Raw genomic sequence first — 22,729 nt, 5'->3', positions numbered from 1 at the left:
CTGTTGACCATGACACCCTCATCAGCAAAATGTCCAAAATGAGAAAAGTGGAGCCGAGTGCAGGATTTTCCATGAAAAATGGACGTATTCCTGTTTACATACAAGTTAATGTTAAAACTTTGTGTTGAAATTGAATTTTTCTTAAAGTTTCAGGTTGTTCATAATCTTATAATATTATAATAAGAAAGAGTTCATCAATTAAAAAAGATTTCTGTAATAGATTTGCGTTTCTCTGCACAAATATTTGAACTTATTGTTATTTTTTGGGGTTTATATGTCATGAGTTTTCTGATCCGGCTCCTTTGGGATCAAAATAGGTTGGATACGGCCCCCGGAACAAAATGAGTTTGACACCCCTGGTCTAGAGCCTCTCACTTTGTCTTTACGTTAGTCCATGATTTTCTTTAAATATGCCATATGCTTCATGATTAACAGTGCGTTAGAATTAGACTGAACACCTCGGTGAGCCCTCTGTATTTGTATGGAGTGAACCCGCTTTGAAAAGTGGCCAAATTTAAAGTCAATAACAACAAGCAGGTGCTCAGAGGTGAGGACAGGGGAGGACCTGTGTGATCCCGCCTCACAGACCGAGCGGAGCGCGCTCAGAGTAGTCTGTGCGCGAGGTGCGCATTGGACACTTGTCGCGCGCAGTGTGGACATAGTCTGTATCCATGAGTGTGGAGCATCTCACTGTGCGTGTCGTAGGGCAGCGGTGACGTGGAGGCGCGCGGGTCTATAAAAAGCGCTCGAGCCGATGTGGGCACTCATTAAAGGCGCGTTCCGCCGCTTATTGCACTATGTCCGAGTGCGCGTGAACTGAGACCGACATGCCGGAGTGAAGCGCGCGGAGGCATGGACAATGGATACTTTAAGCCTCTCGGTGAACGCGGTGTCCCATGCGGAGCCCACGCCGCACACGGAGCTATGGGACCCGTTCAACAAGCCCATCCCGAACGTGGAGCCGTGGAACTTCACGGTGCTCGCGGTGCTCATGTTCGTGGTCACGGCGCTGTCCCTCAGTGAGAACTTCCTCGTGATGTTCGTTACTTTTCGCTTCAAACAGCTGCGGCAGCCGCTCAACTACATCATCGTGAACCTGGCCATCGCGGACTTCCTCGTGTCCCTCACGGGGGGGCTCATCAGCTTCCTCACCAACTCCCGCGGCTACTTCTTCCTCGGGCGCTGGGCGTGCGTCCTCGAGGGCTTCGCCGTCACTTTCTTCGGTGAGTGGCAGTTCTTTACGGAGTTTAGAGTGAGTCTGTACCAGCGGAGACTCTAGGTGTCAGTGCAGTCCAGGTTTCACTCTTCTGCTCTGGAGAAACAAAAAAGCATGAATGAAGCGCAGGTGCGTGAGAAAACTCGATTTTACTACGGGACGAGATCAGCCCATCAGACTCATTCATGCTGCATGATGAGTTTGTGAAGCGTTTCAGTGACGGGCTGTACAGTCTCTGGTTAGAATGTACATGTTTCATACACATTGCCAACTCTTTGTTACCTTTAGCATAGACCTATTAAATGTATTCTTGTGCAGCGCGACCTGCAGCGCTAACAGTTTAATGAATAAGCAGCATGACAACATCCATTAGATCTATAGATAATTGTATTTAAACCAGTTACTCTGAGATCAATATTAGATTCTTAAACAATGTAGCCCACCCCGCCTCCATTAGTGATCTTCTTTGTGTGATGCTTTTACTCACGGGACAGGCACAGTGTTGGATTACTGCAGTCAGCATTCTTTTATGCACACAGTTCTATTTTATTTAAACAAATGCACTTTTGCCAATCAAACCAAACCTGACTTATTTGCATTTACAAGTGTTTACATATCAGTGAAAGAACTGGGTTTGGGGTGAACTGAACAGAGCATATTTTGGGTTAATGATGGATTCAGTATAAACAATTCATAGCAACAAATGTAAAAGGATCAGAGTGCATTAACTGAAGGTGAAGGTTAGAGTAAGAGTATGTTGGCTGCTCAGACGTCTCTAGGTTTAGTGTTGGTCGAACATAAAGTACACTTGAAATTCAGAAATGTGTCCCGCCTCCAGGCTTTCATTGGGGCTGCAGGAGTGGGTCTTGAGAAAGAGAAAAGCACTTGGCAAACTTGTTAAAATGTGGATTAGTTTGTCTCATACCTCTGAATTCATCTTTGCGCCTGTTTTATTATACGTATATGAGCACTGTGAGGGACAATGATTGCATTCACAAAGTACACTTCCTTGTGTAAACTGCTTTTTCTGCTCAGTCATATCGCAAATATTGTGTTTATGATTCTGTTGAAAACTTAAAATGAAGTGAAAAGGGAAGCAGAGTGTGAGTTCTTTACATATTCCACTGCATGTAATCGGCTCTTGTTTACTGTTGTTAATGTTGCTTTCAAAAGGATAGTACAATCTTTATCAATCTTTATTATATATTGATAGATGAAAATGATTCTGACTTGTAATAATACAAGTTAGTCATTTAGTCTTGCAGCTATATAAACTGCATGTAACGCCTAATGTGAATCTGTCGAGAACAGATTGTGATTTCTAGTTGCATACCAGGGAACATCATAATTAAAAACAGGTTCTTTTCTCTAACAAATGCACAGCCCATAATTACAGATGGTCGTGTAAATGCTAAAATGATTAGTGAGTCTCTATCAATTACAAGTCTTGTGTGAAAAGACGAACTTGTAGCTGGCGGTTGGTCGGACACGAGCAGGAGGAGCAGAGTTATCAGAGACCATCAGCATGTAACGGCCATGTTTGTAATTACATTTAAAGCCTTGTCTTGTCAAAATCATTTCTATCTGACGAACAGTGTTGGGGAGTAACAGATTACATGCACCGGAGTTACGTAATCAGAGTACAAATTATGAGTAACTGTATTCGGTTACAGTTACTGTTTCAGTGAGTGGTAATAGGATTACAGTTACTTTGTTGAAATAAATGGATTACACGGCGGTATTTTCCTGTTTTCACATTTCGGGCTATATCCATTGCCATTGGACACTAAACCAGGTTCAAACCAGGTCTAAACTAGTCTAAACCAGGTCTGAATCAGGTCTAAAACCAGGTCTAAAACCAGGTCTAAACTAGGTCTAAACCAGGTCTAAACCAGGACTAAACCAGGACTAAAACCAGGTCTAAACCAGGACTAAATCAGGTCTAAACTAGGTCTAAACCAAGACTAAACCAGGAGTAAACCAGGTCTAAACCAGGTCCAAACAGGTCCAAACCAGGTCTAAACCAGGACTAAACCTGGACTAAACCAGGACTAAAACCAGGTCTAAACCAGGACTAAACCAGGATTTAACAGGACTAAATCATGTTGCACGGACTCTGTCTCCTCCTCTTCTATCAATAATATTTTAATACGGTTAAGTAAAGACTGAGCTTTTTTATTTTCTTTTAGCAGATAAAACATCTTATGTGAAGATTTCCTCATCTTTGCTTCTCTACAGAAAATCAAGTAATCCAAAGTATTCAGATTACGTTACTCACCTTAACTAATTTAATGGATAATGTCACAAACTACATTTTGGGGTATGTAATCTGTAATCTGTAGGGGAATACATTTAAAAAGTAACCTTCCCAACACTGCTGACGAAAGACTAAAGACTTGACTAAGAAGCCTTTAGAAGCCACTATACGCTCTAATTTATACTTTCACAGTGGTTGCTCTTCTTGCCTCAGTGAGATTGTCTTGGGTTTGGTTGGTTGGATGTCAGCTTTCTGTTCAGATTTTGCGTATTTTCTCTGTGGGCTTCCTCTCGGTAATCTGTTTCCTCCATGAACCTGAAACATAAACTACTTCTCCAAAGCTTGCTAAAGATCTCAGCTCCTGACAGTGGCCTTGAAAAACTGGTCAAATTCACAAATTCTGAGTACGCATGAGTGAATATACCTCAGCAGGTTACTTCTCTTTGCCCAAACCCGCCTCCTGCACAAAGCGGCGCTGCAGTTTCTCAGTGTGTCGTGATGTTCTGCACCAAACCTGACATTTGGCTCCTGGCGATAAATACCGCTGTTTGCCCTTGAGCAAGACAACACTGCACCTTTCATGAATACATCTAATTTATTTGTTTATTTATTTATTGCTCATGCTGTTATTTCATTGGCTTCAATTTAAAGAGAGCAACAACAACAACAAAAATCTGACAAGTAACATAAATACATATTCCAACCATTATCTGCCTTGTCTTTGCTGCATGAACAAAAGGAACAAGAAGAAGATAAATCTTATAAACCCTGCTCCTTTACATCTGAGTGAAAAGATGAATGGTTCCTTGACATGAAGTGCTTTGAGTGCCCATCAATGTGAGAAAAGAATTTGAAATGATTACAGTCCTCACAACTGCTTAAAAAAATAAAGACGAGCAGCAGATTAGAGCACGAACAAAAGACTTAGTTCATAATTAACACATTTTTTTATTTAGAACAAGTAAGAATAATTCAGGCTTAGAAACTATTTAATTTAGGATTCATATTTAGGGCATAGACTGTATAAATAGACATAGATAATGTGTTAGCCGCCACGTTCCAGATATGAAGTGCACATTTGGCGTGAAGTGGTTCTTTTGAGCGCTGGTTGCAATAGACTTCTTTTGAAAAATCTTCACCTCTTTCTCTGTAACTGCTGCTGCCATTACACTCGTCATTTTTGGTCTTAAAATCCCACTTAACCCACTTTACGTGATCGTGGGGTTATTATTTGACTATTTTGTCCATAAATCAAGATAGGAACATTAATAACAGACCAATCTGGTGTTCTGTCGAAATGGGTTGCTCCGTCGAAATAAGCAACGTTATGTTTTTCCATTTATAGTTGTATAGATCCATTAAAGCCAAACTCTAACCTCTCCAGTTTTATAATGCATTTCTTTGGATTAGAGACAGCGGGTTTGATGCAGTTTGCACACAGTGATCACACCTTATACCTTAGTTATGTAAAACTTCAACTCGTTTATATGTATATGCGTAGGTAGTTCATTTCGACAGTCGTAAATAGGTCTCCGACTAAAGGGAGCACATATCGACAGGCCGTTTTAGCCACTGAATAATGCTTCCACTGTATAATCACCATTATTCACTCTTCTATATGAATTTGGGTAGGTGTAGCTCATTCCGACAAGCCTATATCTTCTATCAAGTAAGGCTCCCACTAAAGGTAGCAGATTCTGACAGCCCACTTGATCCATCGAATAATGCTCCCACTGTAGGATCACCTTTATTCAATAATTTATATGAATATGGGTAGAGGTCGCAAATCTAGACTATATCTTCTCCCAAATAATGCACCTCAAGAGGGCGCACACCTCACCTTTGTGATACTGGGGACATTACAAATGGGACAATTTCATGCAATTCAATTTTATGTACCGTAATTTTCAGACTATAAGGTGCACATGATTATAAGGCGCAATATCAGTAATGTTGAATTCTCTCGTTTATTTTCATACATAAGGCGCATCAGATTATAAGGCACATTAAGCGAAAACAAACGGACGACACTTGAGACTGATCCTTAGTTCAGGCGTCCACGATCCATCGGCAGATCGTGGTGTAATTCGCCCGGGGTTGCCTCCCTGTCTTGGTGAATGTTTATAATGAATGTGAATGTTGGTGGAAAATTTTTTTTTTTTTTAATTTCCTACGAGGAGGATTTAAATATACATTGAGTAATAATGTGTTTAATGCAGATTTGTGCACATTTGTTTACATTTTACAGAAACAAAACTTAAAACCATATGACTCATTTGCATAAACTATAAGCACTGAAAAAACAGCTCGCTCCTTGTGCACTGGTGCGGTCACCTTCTGTCAGACTAAAGGACATGACTCTGATAGGCTCCTGACTAGGGGAGTCGTAATGCATCCATCAAGCGGTGCGGCTTCATAGTTTACCAAAGTTGTACTAAAACATTATGACAGATTTTTGAGCGAAGTGTACCATGTAAAATTGGTTCGAGGTCAATATGCACAATCAGTATTAATACATAAGGTGCACTGTCAATTTTTGAGAAAATGTAAGGGTTTTAAGTGCACCCTATAGTCCAAAAATACTGTATATAGTGCCAATAACAATGGACTTGTCTTTTAGTCATGACGGAAGAAACATTATAACAAAATTTTTTTTCAAAAATATATACACACAATCCATGGAGGGAAATGTGTGCCTTGTATAGCTTAAATCAACGGCATTTAAACTGTAACAGAACTTGGGGTTGTGTGCAGGCACAGCTCAATACCGGTGCTCATTTTCCCAGAGCTCACTCCTGCCAACGTTAGCAACAGGTTGATTGACCTAAGCGCCCGCTCCCTGCTAAACCAGTGGGAGGGGCCATGTAAATTCAGCACTTCGCTCCTTATTGGATCTTTGGTTTCCATTTCCAAATATGATTCCTGGGTGTAGATCAGCTGCTATAACTGCCAGCCTTGATGAGCTTCATTTGGTTTCAACCGAACTCTATGGGTGACGTCAAACTCCGTTAGCCCACTTCGATTTAGGGTAGTCACTAAATCTTAAGCATTCATATTTTATTCTTTGTACAAATCTTAAGTGTTTACTCATGCTTTACTAAGACATGGGCAAGTGTAGTTATTATAAAATGTTACCAGAAGTTTTTTTTTTTAATTCCCTGATTCAGAAGCCTATTAAATGCATGAGTTTCCTCTGTCTAGTTTGATCTGCTTTACTAGCTCTCCATGTTCCTGAATCACAATGTTTCTAGCCCTCACGTCGATGCTGTGTGTGTCTGACCTCTTTATAAAGCCCGTCTAAGATCAGGCGCGTCTCAACAGTAGTCTATAAACCCTATTCAAGTCTGCGCTCCTCTTTGTTTCCAGACATGAGCTCCGAGCGTATCTCCAGGCATGATGCTTCATAAACAACCCACTCGCATCGTGACCGGCAATATCCTTCAGCTAAGTCGCCATATAGGGCCCATCTGCAGAAAAAAAAACACTAAAACAGGCAAGAAGTAAGTAGCGGCAATGAGACTTATATGTATATGTTTATTCAGTCTTGTGCCAGAGTGTGAGTGATGTGAGTTAGACCAACTTTAAAAAGCAATTAAAACCACGGGAACATCAAAACTCTGCTCACAACCACATGGGAAAAAGAGATGCTAAACTGGGCATTACTGGAGGACTAAAGCGGAGAGTCGGGGGTGTTTAATAGGTATCTACATTTCAAACTCCGCCCCTGCAGCAGGATGTCTGTATTCAGAAACACCCGGCTATAATCAAGGCAGTCATGCGTGATGTCACCATCTACTGGGAATCCCATTGTTCGCTGACCAGAAAGCTGCACATTTACTTAGGTTACACTAAAATACCCACATAAGGACTAAGAACAGTAGACAGTGCTGTGTTTACAATCCCTCAGTCGCCCAGGTAGAATCCATGACAAAAGGAGAAATTCAGTTTGTCGACTACACAAAAGTTTATTTTGGTCGAATACGTTTCACAGCTCATCCAAGCTGCTTCTTTACTTCTGGTCAGACACTGGTGAACACAGCCTTATATCTGTCTGAAGGGAGGAGCTAACTACACTGAAACTACTCTGAAACTAAACAAACTAACAAGTAGGGTGTTTCAGTGTAGTGAACTCCTCCCTTCAGTCCAGTTGATGAATTGAATTTCTTCTTTTGCCACTATTAAAACACCATATACAGTTTAGTAAACCACATTTTGTAGTTGTACTAATTGTAGTACCTCAGAAGTTTGTGTTAGATTACAAAAAATAATTGCCAAGTCTCCATTTGACTAGGCTCTGGTTGTCTGTGCAGAGAATTTTAACTCCTGCATTTATAGCCTGATTCATCAGCTGGTTTCACTTCGTAGAAACCGTCTGACCTCACAGCATTAGGATTCGTTCGCTTGATGGTAAACAGGTACTTTTTTTTATTTAACCAATTGCCGCTATTTGGTTGTGACATATGTAAAGCACCGCTAACGGGGCTAACTGGTATATTAAGCTTTCCCAAATCCCGTAGGAAGAAGGGCAATAACATCTTTCCCCTTGATAAAATTCACCAAACATTCTCTTTGTTCCGGCTTTAAATCCTCGATCTTGAGAATCGTTGCCAACACATAATGTATGGCTCTTAGCTGATTGGCTGGTGCTTAGACTCGCACTTCCGGGTTTCTTGCGAACCATCTAGTGTATTCCAATTCCTGACCTAGTCGCTGGAGAGAAATGAAATTGTGCGGAGGAACTAGGTGGCGCCAGACTGTATAAAAGAAGTAGACTAAGTGATGGTGATGTCACCCATAGTGTTCAGCACCGCTCAAATGAACCTCCCAATACTAACGGTTAGCGGAGTGAAATGAAAAATTCAGAATCATGTAGAGCAGGTTAATAGGAACATTTTAAGACCAAAATGACAAGGCTCACAGCAGCAGTTACAGAGGCAGGGGTGATAAGATCCCAGTGTAAGTCAATTGAAGCCAGGGTCAGAAGGAGCTAGAAGACCCTCCTGGCGAACTTCCTACTTGGAAGGTGGCAACTAGTGCGTTAGCAATGTCCAATCTAAGGAGAAGTAAGCTGGAGGATTTCCCTTCGGTGCCAGTTGTAATTTCCCCACAACCAAAGGAATGTCAGTCACTTAGTGCTTGTTATACTCTAGTGACAAAGGGTCATGTGTAAGGGCTGTGCAATGAATACAATTTTGATTGATCGTAAATTCAGTTGTATTTGTGTTATACGACAATGATTAAAGGTGCACTGTGTAAAAATACTTTGTAAAAAATACATTCTTACTTTGAGCGAGCTCGCCTTTCCACAAGACTGACCTGTAAGTTGGACTAGTGATGTCTTCATGGAGATAGTAAAGTTTAATGCCAATAACACTGTGGAACATTCCCGGCAAAGCAATAACATCGCCATGGAAACAGGTGGCAAACCCTCCACCAGAAAAGTTATATAGTACCTTTAACTGATCAGTCATAATTAAGGCTGTGCATTTAATTGAATTTTGAACGCGATTTCGATTTGTATGTCAAACGATCTCCAAACTCATATAATTGAGTTCAAATGATTTATTATGAAGTTTAACAAAGTTTATTTTTATATTGTTTATATAAATAAGTATATTTATTTTATTTTTTTTAATATAGAGATTGTAGAACAGCTGGATATATAGTTTATTTTGGATACATTTATGTTTTTCTATGCCTTATTTCCTGTTCAAAGTATATTTTATTCATTTTATGTTTTATGCATCGCAGAACTGCTCTAAGGTTCATATTTGTAGCCTATATTTATCTTCAGTTTGAAAGTTTTGAAAGTAAATTATCAATACCAAAGTGTATTTTTTGAGAGAGAAATGCTGAATAAATGAATAATGTAACTAAAAAATAGTCGTATGAATAATCCTGATTTGAGTGTTGACCAAAATAATCGTGATAATAATTTTTTCCATAATCGAGCAGCTCTAGTCATGATTATTACATCCATTGAAAAAAATATACAGTACACATAAAACAATACATACACAATACCGTCTAAAATCAGGCTCGTTTCAGCAGTAGTCTATACATATACTCATTCCGAAGTCCATTTTGTGTGCACGTGTTTCTCTGAGTAAAAGTTGGTGTATGAGATTTGAGTAAGTAGATTAGAGGGTGTTTTGAGCTAACTGTTCTGCTACCTATAAGCAGCACGTTCAATGCAAATAATTATGTGAATAATCCGGATTTCAATTAGGATTTCATTAATTGTGATTATTTTTTTCTGGATCGAGCTGCCCTGTCAGTGTAAAAAGCAATCTCCCAACGACGTATAGATAGCTCTTCCAGATGGAGAAACCGGGTTAGAAAGTTGACTCAGCCTTGATGTCTTATTGGATTTGTTAAATGGTCTTCTCATTTCTTACATGTGATAACTTAGAGGAGTCACAGGACGGGCAGATACTGACGCAGATGAATGCTCAATTACAAATAACCATCAGTGGAAATATGATGGAATTCATATGGCCGGCTCTTACTAAATCACATGAACAGATTATCGGATTTAACCCACAGTAAAAATAGAGAGAGATTTAAGTGAATTATATTACAGCTTTTGGATTACACCGAGGGAAGCTTTTAGTTTACAAACAGTGGTTGTTGCAATGTGAAAAAATGTAATTGATTGCTGTGAATGAGTGGATATGTTAACATGCAAATTCTGATTATTATCTGGTTTCTGGACATTCAAACTGTTTTGTGAGTAATCAGAGGGACCATTGGTTTTTACATGTCATTATAGTAGTCTTATAACACCCACATTTTCTGATCTTTGTTATAATGTTGTTTCCTCATCACAAACATGCCTGGATTCACATGTTTAACACACAAACCCTGGATATTTAGGCTCATTTCTTCTCTCAATCAGAAAAAAGTCCATACACCTTCACTAGAATCATCTGGATAATTTCAGCCCTAGAATTGCCCATCTCTACTGAATTAAAGGTAAAAGGAGCTGTTACCTTGAAAATTGCTTACTTCATGACATCACAAGGTGGAACAAAGCATTTTGAGCTTTGTGGATGTAGATAGACTATTAATAAAGTGTTACTTAAACATGTGTGAATGAAACAAAACAACTCCAGGTATATTTTTGATGAAGTAACAACATTCTAACACAACGGTGTCAAACTCAAATTCACAGAGGCCAAAATTAAAAACTTGGACTAAGTCATGGGCCAAACTTAATATTTATTGAAAAATTTCAACAACACCTGCATGTTTTCTCTTCTTTTGAGATATGTAGTGTTAAACCTTTTCTTATTAAAATAAATGTTTAATAATAGTTTTGCTTAAACATTGAATCCAAAACAAGCATAATATAAAATAACATTTTAAATAAATAATGTCTCTATAGTCTATCTGTAGCCAGCGGGCAGCTCTAATACATATTTGATATGATCTCGTGGGCCAAATATAATTATATCGTGGGCCAAATTTGGCCCCTGGGCCTGAGTTTGACATGTTTGTTCTAATGGCTTAAAGCTCACAAGAATCAAATTTGCTATTTTTTTCATGAAATAAAGTCTAATAAAGTACATAAAGTAAAGCATAAATGTTTTGCCCCAGTGCAGATATATTGTAAAAGCAGCTGTTGAAATTAGACCATTGTGTGTTGTTTTCATCTAATTATAAAGTATTTTTATCCTCCGTTAAGCAGGAAGTAATGACAAAAGTCCACTCTGACCTCTGAACGGTGTGAAAAGCACTTACAAACTTATAAATGACAGTTAAATTATCTAGTACAGCACCATTAAGTTGTAATTACAAATTGACTTTAGCTTGAAATGAGTGAAAACATTAGAGAAATAAGCAAAGTTACAAATATTTAACATTTTTTATAGCTCATTTACACATATTTTCCTCCATGACTTTGAGTTTGTGATGCTTTTATATTTCTATTTCTGTGCCCGACTCAGGACTGGGTCACTTTCACACTGAGTTGTGTTAAACCGAATGAACTCACTGAAGAAAATAATATGACCCCACATCTGCAGGGGGCAGTATTAATATTTACTCAAGACACACTGTAGAGAAGGAGCCTGTTTTCTCAATTTCATCTGTGTTATTTCACCACAGGCTAAAATAAATGTTTCTTTAGTTTATAAGTTTAAAGTTTACCCCTATTTTAGCAATAATATAGTATGATCAAGTTGTGAGTAAAATGTTTTGTTAAAGGTAAAAGCATCAGTCTGCAATATCATACAAACATCCCAGGGTTTTTATTTGACCTTTAAAAACCAGCAAACACGGTCTGTTTTGTCAGACAGCAACACAAGAAGCTGAGCAGCAAGAAATTTTGTTATTTATCCTCTAAAAAACTCTTCTTCAGACTTCAGACATCTATTTTAGACGTCAGGCAAAAGCACACTTCTCCCTTTTTCACAAAAACAGCAAAAAACCTGAGCAAAGCAGCCATTAAAAGTTATTTCAGTTCAATCAGTGCTGTCCAGAAAAGTAAGCCTTTGTGTAAAGTTCAGTTTTCATCTATCAACAATATCTAATAACTGTCTCTGATGCCAGTGTGAAAGAAAGAGGAGTTTAATTTTATACTGTCCCTATTTTAATCACTTTACACTAAAGTATAGTATCCATTCACTTTCCTGTCCCGATCAGAGGTAATGACCAATTTATTCTACAATCCACTACACTACTACTCCTACTACTATCTACCACTACTACTACTACTATCCATCTACTACAATCACAGTAGGCGTTTGGTTTAAAATTTTTGATATTGTTTTTTATTGCTGTTGTCTGTGGCAAAAGGCTAGTGAATTACAATTATATATATATGTCTCAGACAGTGGGGTCCAGAGGAAGAGGTATCATGGCAGGACAAACCTCTACATGGGGCGTACCACCGGAACATAACTGAAGTGGCTGATATCAAGAAATCCTACCAATGGCTTGAGAGGGCTGGTCTGAAGGACAGCACAGAGGCACTGATCAGAGCAATAGAGGCCCAGATTTACCACACCAGACAAGACCCACAGTGTAGACTGTGCAAAGAGGCTCCTGAGACAATCCAGCACATAACTGCAGGGTGTAAGATGCTGCAGGGAAAGCATACATGGAGCGACATAACCAAGTGACGGTCATAGTGTACAGAAACATCTGTGCAGAGTACGGGCTGGAGACCCCAGGATCAAGGTGGGAAACACCTCCAAAGGTTGTGGAGAATGACCGAGCCAAGATCCTGTGGGACTTCCAGATACAGACTGACAGGATGGTGATGGCGAAACAACCAGACATAGTGGTGGTGGATAAGAAACAGAGCAGAGCCGTGGTGGTTGACATCGCAATACCAAGCGATGGTAATATCAGGAAAAAGGAACACGAGAAGCTAGAGAAATACCAGGGGCTCAAGGAGGAGCTGGAGAGAGCCTGGAAAGTAAAGGCATCAGTGGTGTCTGTGGTGATTGGAGCATTGATAAATTGATAAATACTTATTCAATGTAACATACTCACCGCAAATCAGGAAAAGTTTTTATTTTTGTATTTTTTTGTATTTTTGTATTTTATTTTTTTTTTTTTTTGTATTTTTGTATTTTTCTTACTTTTCTGTTGTTTTTATTTTTATTTTTATGTATATATATATATATATATATATATATATATATTTTTTTTTTGTTTTGTTTTGTATTTTTTGTATTTTTTATATTTTCGTTTTTTTTTTTTTTTTTTTTTTTCTCCAGTGCAAGACTATCAGAACACTAAAAATGCAAAGTGCTCAGACGTTCTTGATGACTCCAGCCTCCCTAGATCTGATTTAAGACCAAGCAATGCATATTGATTCGGGAGGTCAAAGGGCATGTGTTTCCAATGGCAACACCCAAAATATCCCATTCAGATGCACTAATAACCATAAAAGCTGATTCATTATCTTTGAAGAAGCTGTGATGAAGACTAATCAATAGTTTTGTGAAGTGAGATTGTGAGTGAAAGCTGCTTCACCTGGTTCAGAGGCAGTGAGGGGGACCTGTGGGGTCATTAAACGTTTTTTGGGACAGATTACTTGGTCTGTTTTGTCAATTGAAGAAATTCTTGATTGACTAAAGAGCTGTCCTGGGATCGATTAGTGGGGGGTTGGGCAAAGAAGATCGATTATATCTGACTCAAACTGCACTCACAACACTACAATTGTACAGTTCATCCAAAATTAACAACAGAAGTGTATTAAATTAAAATTTCCCTTTACTAAATACAAACATTGGAATTATAACAACAGTTCTTTCAATTATAATGTCAAAATTCCATGGTGATATGACTGTTGGAAGATTATTCTAACACTCCTCCATGCCACTATCATCCAAAAGGGAAGTTTGCGAAGGACTCGTCATCCTTGAGCGCTCAGGAGGTCCTTGAATTCACGCATTGTTCTGAAATCAGTCAAGAGGATTCAATACATTGAGGATCCGAGTGGCCAAAGTGAAACATGATCTCTGCACGATGACATTGGTGATGGTGGCTCGCTGTACATTATAAGGCGGAATATGATTTATATATGTAAAAAAAAAAAAAGACAAATCAATCTAATGTCCTACAGTCCAGTCGTCACGTTACTAAAATCTTTAACTCAAATTCAATAATAAGAAATAGGCTTGAGACTCATTTTTCTTTTTTTTACACAATAAAGTTTAAAGGTGCTGTAACTGATTTTTCCTCTCTTAAAAACAGAAATAGTTAATTTTAAACATTTTGTAGTGGTCCAAAGTTATTCTTCTTTCACCTTATGCATTCTGAGCATCTTAATTTTTCAGCATAATGATATATTGTACAGTATATGATAAATGTAAGCGATTTTCACAACTTTTAAGGGCCAGAGTGGAGATTTCTCATCACGTCAAAGCAAACAGCAATTGGCATTTCTTTGTTGTATTTATTTAGACACAAGAAAAATTGCCTATTTGTGTTTTAGACTTTTGAGGGACAATTCTAGACTATGGGGTCACGGTTAAGGTTAGATCGATAACATAATTTTTTTAAAATGAAAATCTACCATGGAGGTCCAGGAAAACGTAAACAAAGCCAATTAACAAACAAAGCTTTCTTTACCTGCAGTGTCACAGCAGTTTAGTGAACACTCAGCTTTTTGTTCCCTTTGTTAGATCAATGAATACTAACCGGCACTAAAATTGCTTTAGATCTTCACATCTGTGTTAATTCCACTGTCATCTTGAAACCATTTGATCTCGTCTGTAGATCAAAGTGCGTTTTGGGACGTAATGGGCTCCTGTCGCCGCCGGGCTTTAGCCTCAACCTTATGCCTACCAAAGGGACTTGCTCTCAGCTTGAACATCCTTTTTCTGTTTTTGATGTTGTTTCCATTCACAAAATACCAAAGCAGAATCCACAGTGTCTAAATGTGGACCAGATGCACAGTTGGTCAGAACAGTGAGATCGTGGGACTGACCTCTAGGCTGGCAAAGGACTTTCTCTACACCCTCTGGAGCACGTCGGATCATTCCAGTAGCTCTAAGATCATATCTTGAAACTGAATGTAAGGTTTAACATTTGGTACCCCAGCCTCATACTTAAGTGAAGTGGGGCAGACTTTGAAAACTGTATTTTTAATTAAGGTTGGTCAATAGGACAATAAATGCATCACTTGTTTTTCCTTCTATTCATTTAAGCAGTTTTCTCTATCTTAAAGCCACACCTTGTAACTTTCTGGAGGTGGCACATCACCTGTAGCCAAGCTGGCACCACCTAGTGCCTCCACTCAATTTCATTTCTATCCAGCGACTAGGTCAGGAATCGGAATACACTAGACGGTTTGCAAGAACCCCGGAAGTGCAAGTTCAGGCACCAGCCAGTCAGCGAAGAGCGATATATTCTGTGTTGGCAATGATTCCCGAGATTGAGGATTTAAAGCCTGAACCAAGAGAAAGTTTGGTAAATTTTATCAAGGGGAAAGACGTTATTGCCCTTCTTCCTATGGGATAGCAGTTAGCCCTGTTAGCGGTGCATTACATACGTCACGATCAAATAGCAGCGATTGGTTACATAAAAAAAGTAGAGCGAACAAATCTTAATGCTGTGAGGTCAGACGGTTTCCACGAAGTGAAACCGGCTGATGAATCAGGCTACATCACCTACATGATTCTATGGCAATAGAAAGTTAAAACCAAACTTTCCAACATTCTCTATGGATATAAAAGAATCTCTGAGACATCTCTCACATAATTATTATCTGTAGGTCTTTAATTTATTGGCGGTTTTCAGATTGTACAATGTGATGATATCATACTTCAAGAGATGTGGTACAAGAGCCAATTTTTCCTAATTATAAGACTGTACTTGTGCCACAAAATAATGAAAAGGTCAACTCACTGAATTATTGAACCTGAATGAATTTGAATGAATTTATTTCTATTAATGACTAGAGTCTCCAGAACACTCTAATTTACAACAAAAGCGTAACAATATTCATTTTATTTGCCCCTCATCTGTATTAAATATTAATATATACCATATGAACCCTCAAGATACAGTGTAAAGTTACTTATTTTCTGCTTCTGTTGTTTTAAACTAATCCCTAATCTTGTTTCCTCCCTGGTGAGAGGAGAGAGACGTTCCCGTACCTGTACTAATATGAAGGGTGGTAATTAGGCTCTCAGTGAAAATGACTTATCGCCATAATTAATATTTTTGGACTTGAGGAGGTGGCCTAATGTCCCCGTACTGCTTCATTAGACTATTTCAGGAACAGCAGAGCCCCACTATCACAATGTACCGCGCTGGGGTCATTTTTCAAACCGATCTGCACAGTGGGGGACTCTTTTAAACCTGTGTTCACATTCAAAGTTAGGGCCCAAAACAAGAGTGTCCAAAGTATCTTCAACTAAACAAAAGCAAGCAAAATTAGAATGTATTAGTCTATTAGCTTTTAACTCTTGTGTGTTTGGTCTCTGCTAACACAACAAGATTACCAACACACTTTAAAGATGCACTGCGTAACTTTTCTGGCTTTTAAAAATGTATAAATGCTGTTTGTGTGTTACAGTAAGAGCATATTTACCCTCAGAAAACTTTTAATTGTTTTTGACTCTTATTACAACAGTTAATAGCTTGGAATATTTTTAGTAATGTGTTTATAGTTCTTTTATCAGTAGATAAAGGGGTTTACTTTTGTACTTTGAAATCCAACACAAAGGCACAAGATAGATACAGGGACTTGATTCATCAGCCGGTTTCACTTTGTGGAAACTGTCTGACCTCGCAGCATTAGGATTAGTTCACTCGATGGTAGGCGGGTACTAACCAATTGCTGCTGTTTGGTCGTGATGTATGTAATGCACCGGAACGCTCAGTGGTGTCCAAGGAATTGCTGGCTTCGCAGCTCTTCGCTGATTGGCCGGTGCGTGTTCTACAACTTCCAGGGTTCTTGCAAATCATGTAGTGTATTCCGATTCCTGACCTTGTTGCTGGAGAGAAATGAAATTGAGCAGAGGCACTAGGCGGTGCCAGCCTGGCTACCTGGTATGGCAGTCAACTAAAGACGTCTCCTACTGATTGAAGTCAACTCAAAAAAAAGTCACAAGACTCATGCTAAAAGAACTGTGTATATGCTGTACTAGGAAATAAAGTGTTTATAGAAAGACTAAAGAAAGATTAAACTTGTAATTAGGAGTTTAATCTGCGTTTTTACATATAAATACCAAATCTTCAGCTAATTCACTCACCCACTTCTCATTTCTACATTTATCCCATATAAATCCTTATAATCTAAATTAAATTAATAGTCAACTAATATAAATATTGGTCGACAAATGCTGCACTCATGTGGTCCTCGGGAACTTTGCGCTCATGTGCTTTTATTTCAGAAAATCAGGATTTTGATGTCACCAACCATAAAATCACTCACTCATTTACAGTGTTTAAAAGAGCTACTCAGTAGGCTAAGAGTTTATTTGTTTATTTATTTGAAAAGGGACAATGCACATTAATCAACATCAAAACAATGTAAATGTGCCCGAGTTAGCTGATAAGAGCTAATTTGCATCGGTAGTCCCTTTGCCAGATGTCAAAAAGGCATCCTAAAAGAAAATACACATCAAAAATTACACAAATGTACAATAAGATTACAAAAATACAATAAAAGTTTTAGTGTTCACACAGTTGTTGTTGCTTCTAGCGTCTTTGAGTCCAAACGCTGATCCATTATTACTTATTATTACTGGCCTTTTAAACGTTTTTGCCAGTTAACGTTACATCTGTATTTAATGAAACAGTTGTTGTCTCGTGTATTTTTGTGCAGATCTGTTGCTCTTATGATCTGGATTAGCCCACAGACGTAATCACTTTAGTCAAAGAGCTTGAATGTGTTAGATAAATGAACATATCAGCTGATTTTTGTTCATCTCGTCTGAGCAGTGAGTCAGATGTGAATCTCCTGAGAAGAGGAAGTTCCCGAGTTGTTTTTCCTACTTGTACTGTATTCAGGTGCATTTCAACTCCGAAAAACATATTCCTGAGTTCCAGAAGACCACATGAACGCAACATAAGACACCAGCTACTGAGTAATCACCCAAACGACTAAAGGCGTACAGCCCTAACAGATAAATACTTTTGCAGTGCAGCCTTTTTGAAACATCACATATATAAAAATAATCAAAATGAAATCACTGTCTATTGCCCTTTCATGATCAATCTCACTGTCCTTTTCAGCTGTCGTGTTGTTTCTATGACTCACTCAGTTGTGTAAGTTGCTCAAATGAGATACAGTACTCTATGTTTAAGTAGTTTACAGCATACATACATTTTATTGGAGTCACTGTGTTGAGCCCTGTCTGCGCTGAGTCCCATGTTCCCACTGTAGTGCTGCATAAATGGGTGTGTTTTCCTCCAGCCCTCTCCCCTGATCTCCCGCTGTCCCCCTCTGTCTGAAACCCCGGTGCCTATGGGAGATATAAGGATCTAGTCCGTCTGGTCTGCGGCTGTACTGTAGCTCATTTTGAAGATTTTATTGAAGAACACACGTCAACCTTAAACAATAAGCAATGACATATAACAAAGAATGTACAACTCATAACAGGGATGTAACTTTTCCGGTGGGGGGTTCAAAATGTTATTGCTTCTCCTGGAATGTTCCGCAATATGGCATTTGACGAATCTATTGAAGTACAGTTATTTTATTGCTAACAAAATACCCAGATAATATGTGTTCTTACTGTGAGCGGACTTATCTCTCCACGGATCTGAACTGTAACATACCCTGGTTGCGTTGTCTGCTTGACTCCGTGTGGATAAATAACTTTAATGCTACACTGTGGTCGCTTGTTTATCGCGGGATTTACGTTCTAAAATTAACCCTCGATGGGTGAAATCCGCAAAATAGTCAACTTTATATTTTACAATTATTATACATGTTTTAAGGCTGTAAAAGGCTGTTTATACACTTTTCTCAGGCAGGACAGTTACCTAACCCTTTTTGCATCCTTCTTAAAACGTATTGCTATTGTTGTCCTTTTGTTATTTTCCTCCTTCTTTATGTAACGAACCGAAGATTCATTTATTCTGTAATGGAGCCCTACAGCACAGAGTCCTGCACAGGTCCATTTTTGGAGACATGCACCCGCACAGTACAACACCGCACCCGCACGTTAACTCGAGATTATATCAAACTTTTGCGCTGCATACACCCCGGACTGAACCAAGGACTAAACCAGGACTAACCCAGGACTAACCTAGGACTGATTCCAGGACTGAACAAGGAGGACTAAACCAGAACTGAACCAGGACTCACTGTGGGGACAGGCTCAGAGGTGACCGCAGGAGAAAGGACCGACGGAGAGCTCCGCACCTCACGGTAAGCGCAGCAATTGCCCGATCACGCTGCGCTTCAGAATCACACTGATAGTGATCGAACATTTATGTAAATTTGGCAGCTGAACGCATTCTGTACTGCACAGGAGACACGGCACGGAGGAGACTGATTGACAGTGGTCTACAGCCAATCAGAACGCAGGGAGAGGAACACAATAGAGCTCCGGGAGCTGACGTCACCGGCTCGTCAGGCACAAGGTGTCGCCATTTTGGCAGTAATCGGCAGATCGGCTGACTCGCGCTGTAACTCCAGCGCAAAACAGATTGTTCTCCAGACGCAGCCGCGATTCATTTCCGAAATTTTGCCAACAATTTTCCAATACAGATAATGTAATACACAAAGATCAGAGCAAAACCAATGTGCGAACGTGTGGCTCCAAAGTAGCAATCAGCAATTGTTATTTTGGCTTATAATTAACCAAATAATTTTATGGAAATAGGCAATAGCTTATTCAATTGATTCAACTTTAAAAATGTCCTGCTTTTAGCCTAGTGTGAGAAATGCTACACAAAACCAGAGTCCTGAACCAGCGGGAGAAGCTCCGGTTCAGGCCGGGCTCAGAGGAGCTACAGCGGGGAGTGGTGTCAGGAGCCATGGCCTGACAAGAACGTTCCCAGGAACAAAGAGCGCGGAGGTCGGACGCTCAGAACAACATATAACCCACCAAACTATTCACGCTTCTGTCCGGATGCTTTGCATCACCTCGGAACCAGCCGCAGTTCTTGACCGCCGGAGCGAACTGTCCAGACCTGTAGTCCACAGTGCATTCTCGCTTTTCCCGCACGGAACCAGCGTCAGACGATGACACGGAACAGCTCAGACCCAGTCCATCAAGCACTGGTCTTGCTCGCTACCGTCTGGAACCAGCACATGGAGGACGGAGCCTCCGGACCAAGGACCAGACCGCAGACCCCGTCCTGAGGATCTGAGCTGCGGTGATGCTCCTCTTTATCGCTGTTGCTGCTGCTGTTACCCGTGCTTTTGTGTTTTACGAGTTCATGATGACTCTTGATGAGGATGTCCCGTGGTCTTAACAGGGAACATCGGTGTTGATAATTGGAGGTATTGCTGTTCTAAGGAACAGAGGCATGTCAATCGGACCAATTTTGGTTCATTTGGCGATGTACTGCGGATCTGGGACGTCTTCTTCAGCGGAAATTTAAAAAAAAAACACCCCGGGGCATTATCGGTCAATGTTTACCATTTAAATTTTGATCTGAAGCTCAATGTCTTGTGAATTAAAGTGAGTACTCCGATGGCTTGAAAAATTCAGCGGTGGCGCTATCCATTTTACTGCCAAAATGGCGGCCCGCCCACCGTGAGTCACGTGGGGTCCGGAGCTCTATACGCACTCATATGCTGTAAAAAAAAGCATGAAAAATTGTACTAAAAAAACCCACGAAACAACGAGTCCGCGAAAGGTGAACCGCGATACAGCGAGGGACAACTGTACTGTGGGACATTTCCAGGCAAACCGGATCCTCCATCAAAAAAGTTATTTTGTGCACCTTTAGCATTGTCATATTATTGTACGTAGTTGATGTATAGACAAAGACTGTTGACTTCTAAAATACCCAACAAAATACAGATTACAATTTCATCAAGTAAACTTAAGATGTGTGAAGAATCCCTCAGTCGTCCAGGTAGAATCCATGGTGAGGAGAAAATTACCTACCTAACTAACTAACAGAAACTGTTAACAAGTAGGTGTGTTAGTTTCAGTTAGTTAGCTCTTCCCTGCAGATATAAGGAAGTGTCCACCAGCGTCTGACCAGAACTGAAGAAGCAGCTTGGATGAGCTGTGAAACGTCTTCAACCAAACTAACTTTTGTCCAGTCGACAAACTGAATTTTCTCCTCGTCAAGTAAACCTACTTTACATGGGCAAGATCCAATGAAACTCTATGGAAATGGAAAGGTTTTTGAATGAAACATCCAATCCAAATCTCCACCTACGTTCACCTAAATCATTATTTGATAGCCACCAGGTCCATAAATTTGCTCCGTTCAACTAACAGTTCTTCTTTTGTGACTGAAAATGACTCCACTTTTTCTCTGACCCACAAAACTGATTCAGCATAGTCATATTGTACTAAGATGTTTGAGTTTGTTCCCTGTTTTTATTTATTGTAGACATGCCCTCTACATACAAAGATAAACCAGGTCAAAACATCTGCATTGTTAATCCATTGTTTATATTGCTGAAAATACAGTGAAAAACATGCATTCTTACTGTGAGTGGGTTCACCTCACCACAGATCAGACCTGTAATGCGATGGTTTCCATGAAGAACGTAAAGGTAAGTCTGGAGTGTGAGACATTCCAGGCAAAGTAACATCTCCACGGAGACAAGCTGGTGCCAGAATGTAACCTATTATTATAATAATAACTTAATCAAATATAAAAATAATGATAATAGTTGTGTGTTGTCTATGGTTGATGACTAGTGTCAACTTACAGGTGTGAGTGTTGACAATCCAGGTACAAATAAAAGCAGGGTGTAACTTATTCACAGAGAGAAAAGTAAATTATAGTAAATTGAAATGCGTGAGTAACTGAAATACAATACAACGCAATGTTTGTAAAGCTTTAGAATGGGTTCAATTAGTCATTAGCAATTATGTAATCTTCTCTGCATGAAAAAATATCCTGACTCCAGACCTATAGTTTAGAGTCCTGCTAATATGTGCATGATAAAGTCTACAACATTTGTTACGAGCATGTACATACATCTATGCATGTTTGTCAAACAACTGGGAAATTATATGGTTTATTTTCTGAATGGGTGTCTGGTTTGTTAACATAACATATGAAGAGTTATTCAGATAACTGTAGCATAAACAACAGAACATAAGTTTACCAAACTCACAATCTCACTCCAAATCACTAAATCCACTGAATTCTTCGATCTTGGTGTCACTTCAGAGCAAAACGGAGTGCTACTTCCTCTTCTGTGTAGCTGTCGTCAGACTCAACATCAGTTCTAGCTACAATTATTCTGGCCTTTCTGAATCCCAACAGGATGGTTTTAGTTGTCACTGAAGTCGATCCATCCAGTGACTTGCAGGAAAGTTGCGTGTTGCACCCTCCTGGTTACTGTGAAGCTGTGTTCTCCATCCCCACCTTTTCCCAGGTTCTCACAAGTTACCGTTTTCGGCTGAATATTTCACTACTTGCAGCATGATAGTGGCTTTTTCTGCTGGAGACATGCACAGAAAACTGACACACAAGCCTAGAGCCTCTCGTGGCTGCAGCATAAGTAGACACATCACCATTCCCTTTTTTCTTCAGATGGGTATAAATAGAAAAATCGTGTCCACTGAACTATTAACACCCAGGGAGCAAATAGACACTTTGAATTTTAATATAAAAATTGCACCGGAGTATAAGTCGCA

At 39.5% G+C, this 22,729-nt stretch overlaps 1 protein-coding gene across 1 annotated transcript in view; it reads left to right on the top strand.

The window, feature by feature from the left end:
* The first annotated feature begins 846 nt into the window (after nucleotides 1-846).
* The window catches only part of valopa (vertebrate ancient long opsin a), an 83,627-nt gene continuing 61,744 nt past the window's right edge, over nucleotides 847-22,729 (top strand). The window contains exon 1 of the mRNA XM_020941995.2: nucleotides 847-1,223. Coding sequence (XP_020797654.1) covers nucleotides 860-1,223 — 364 coding nt within the window. The 5' untranslated portion in view covers nucleotides 847-859. The remainder of the gene's footprint in view (nucleotides 1,224-22,729) is intronic.

The sequence above is a fragment of the Boleophthalmus pectinirostris genome, unplaced genomic scaffold, assembly GCF_026225935.1.
Source record: "Boleophthalmus pectinirostris isolate CB_2022bp ecotype Guang Dong unplaced genomic scaffold, ASM2622593v1 HiC_scaffold_5, whole genome shotgun sequence".
Lineage (NCBI taxonomy): Eukaryota > Metazoa > Chordata > Actinopteri > Gobiiformes > Gobiidae > Boleophthalmus > Boleophthalmus pectinirostris.
Note: the sequence above shows the minus strand (reverse complement) of the source record. Positions and strands in the feature narration are given on the sequence as shown.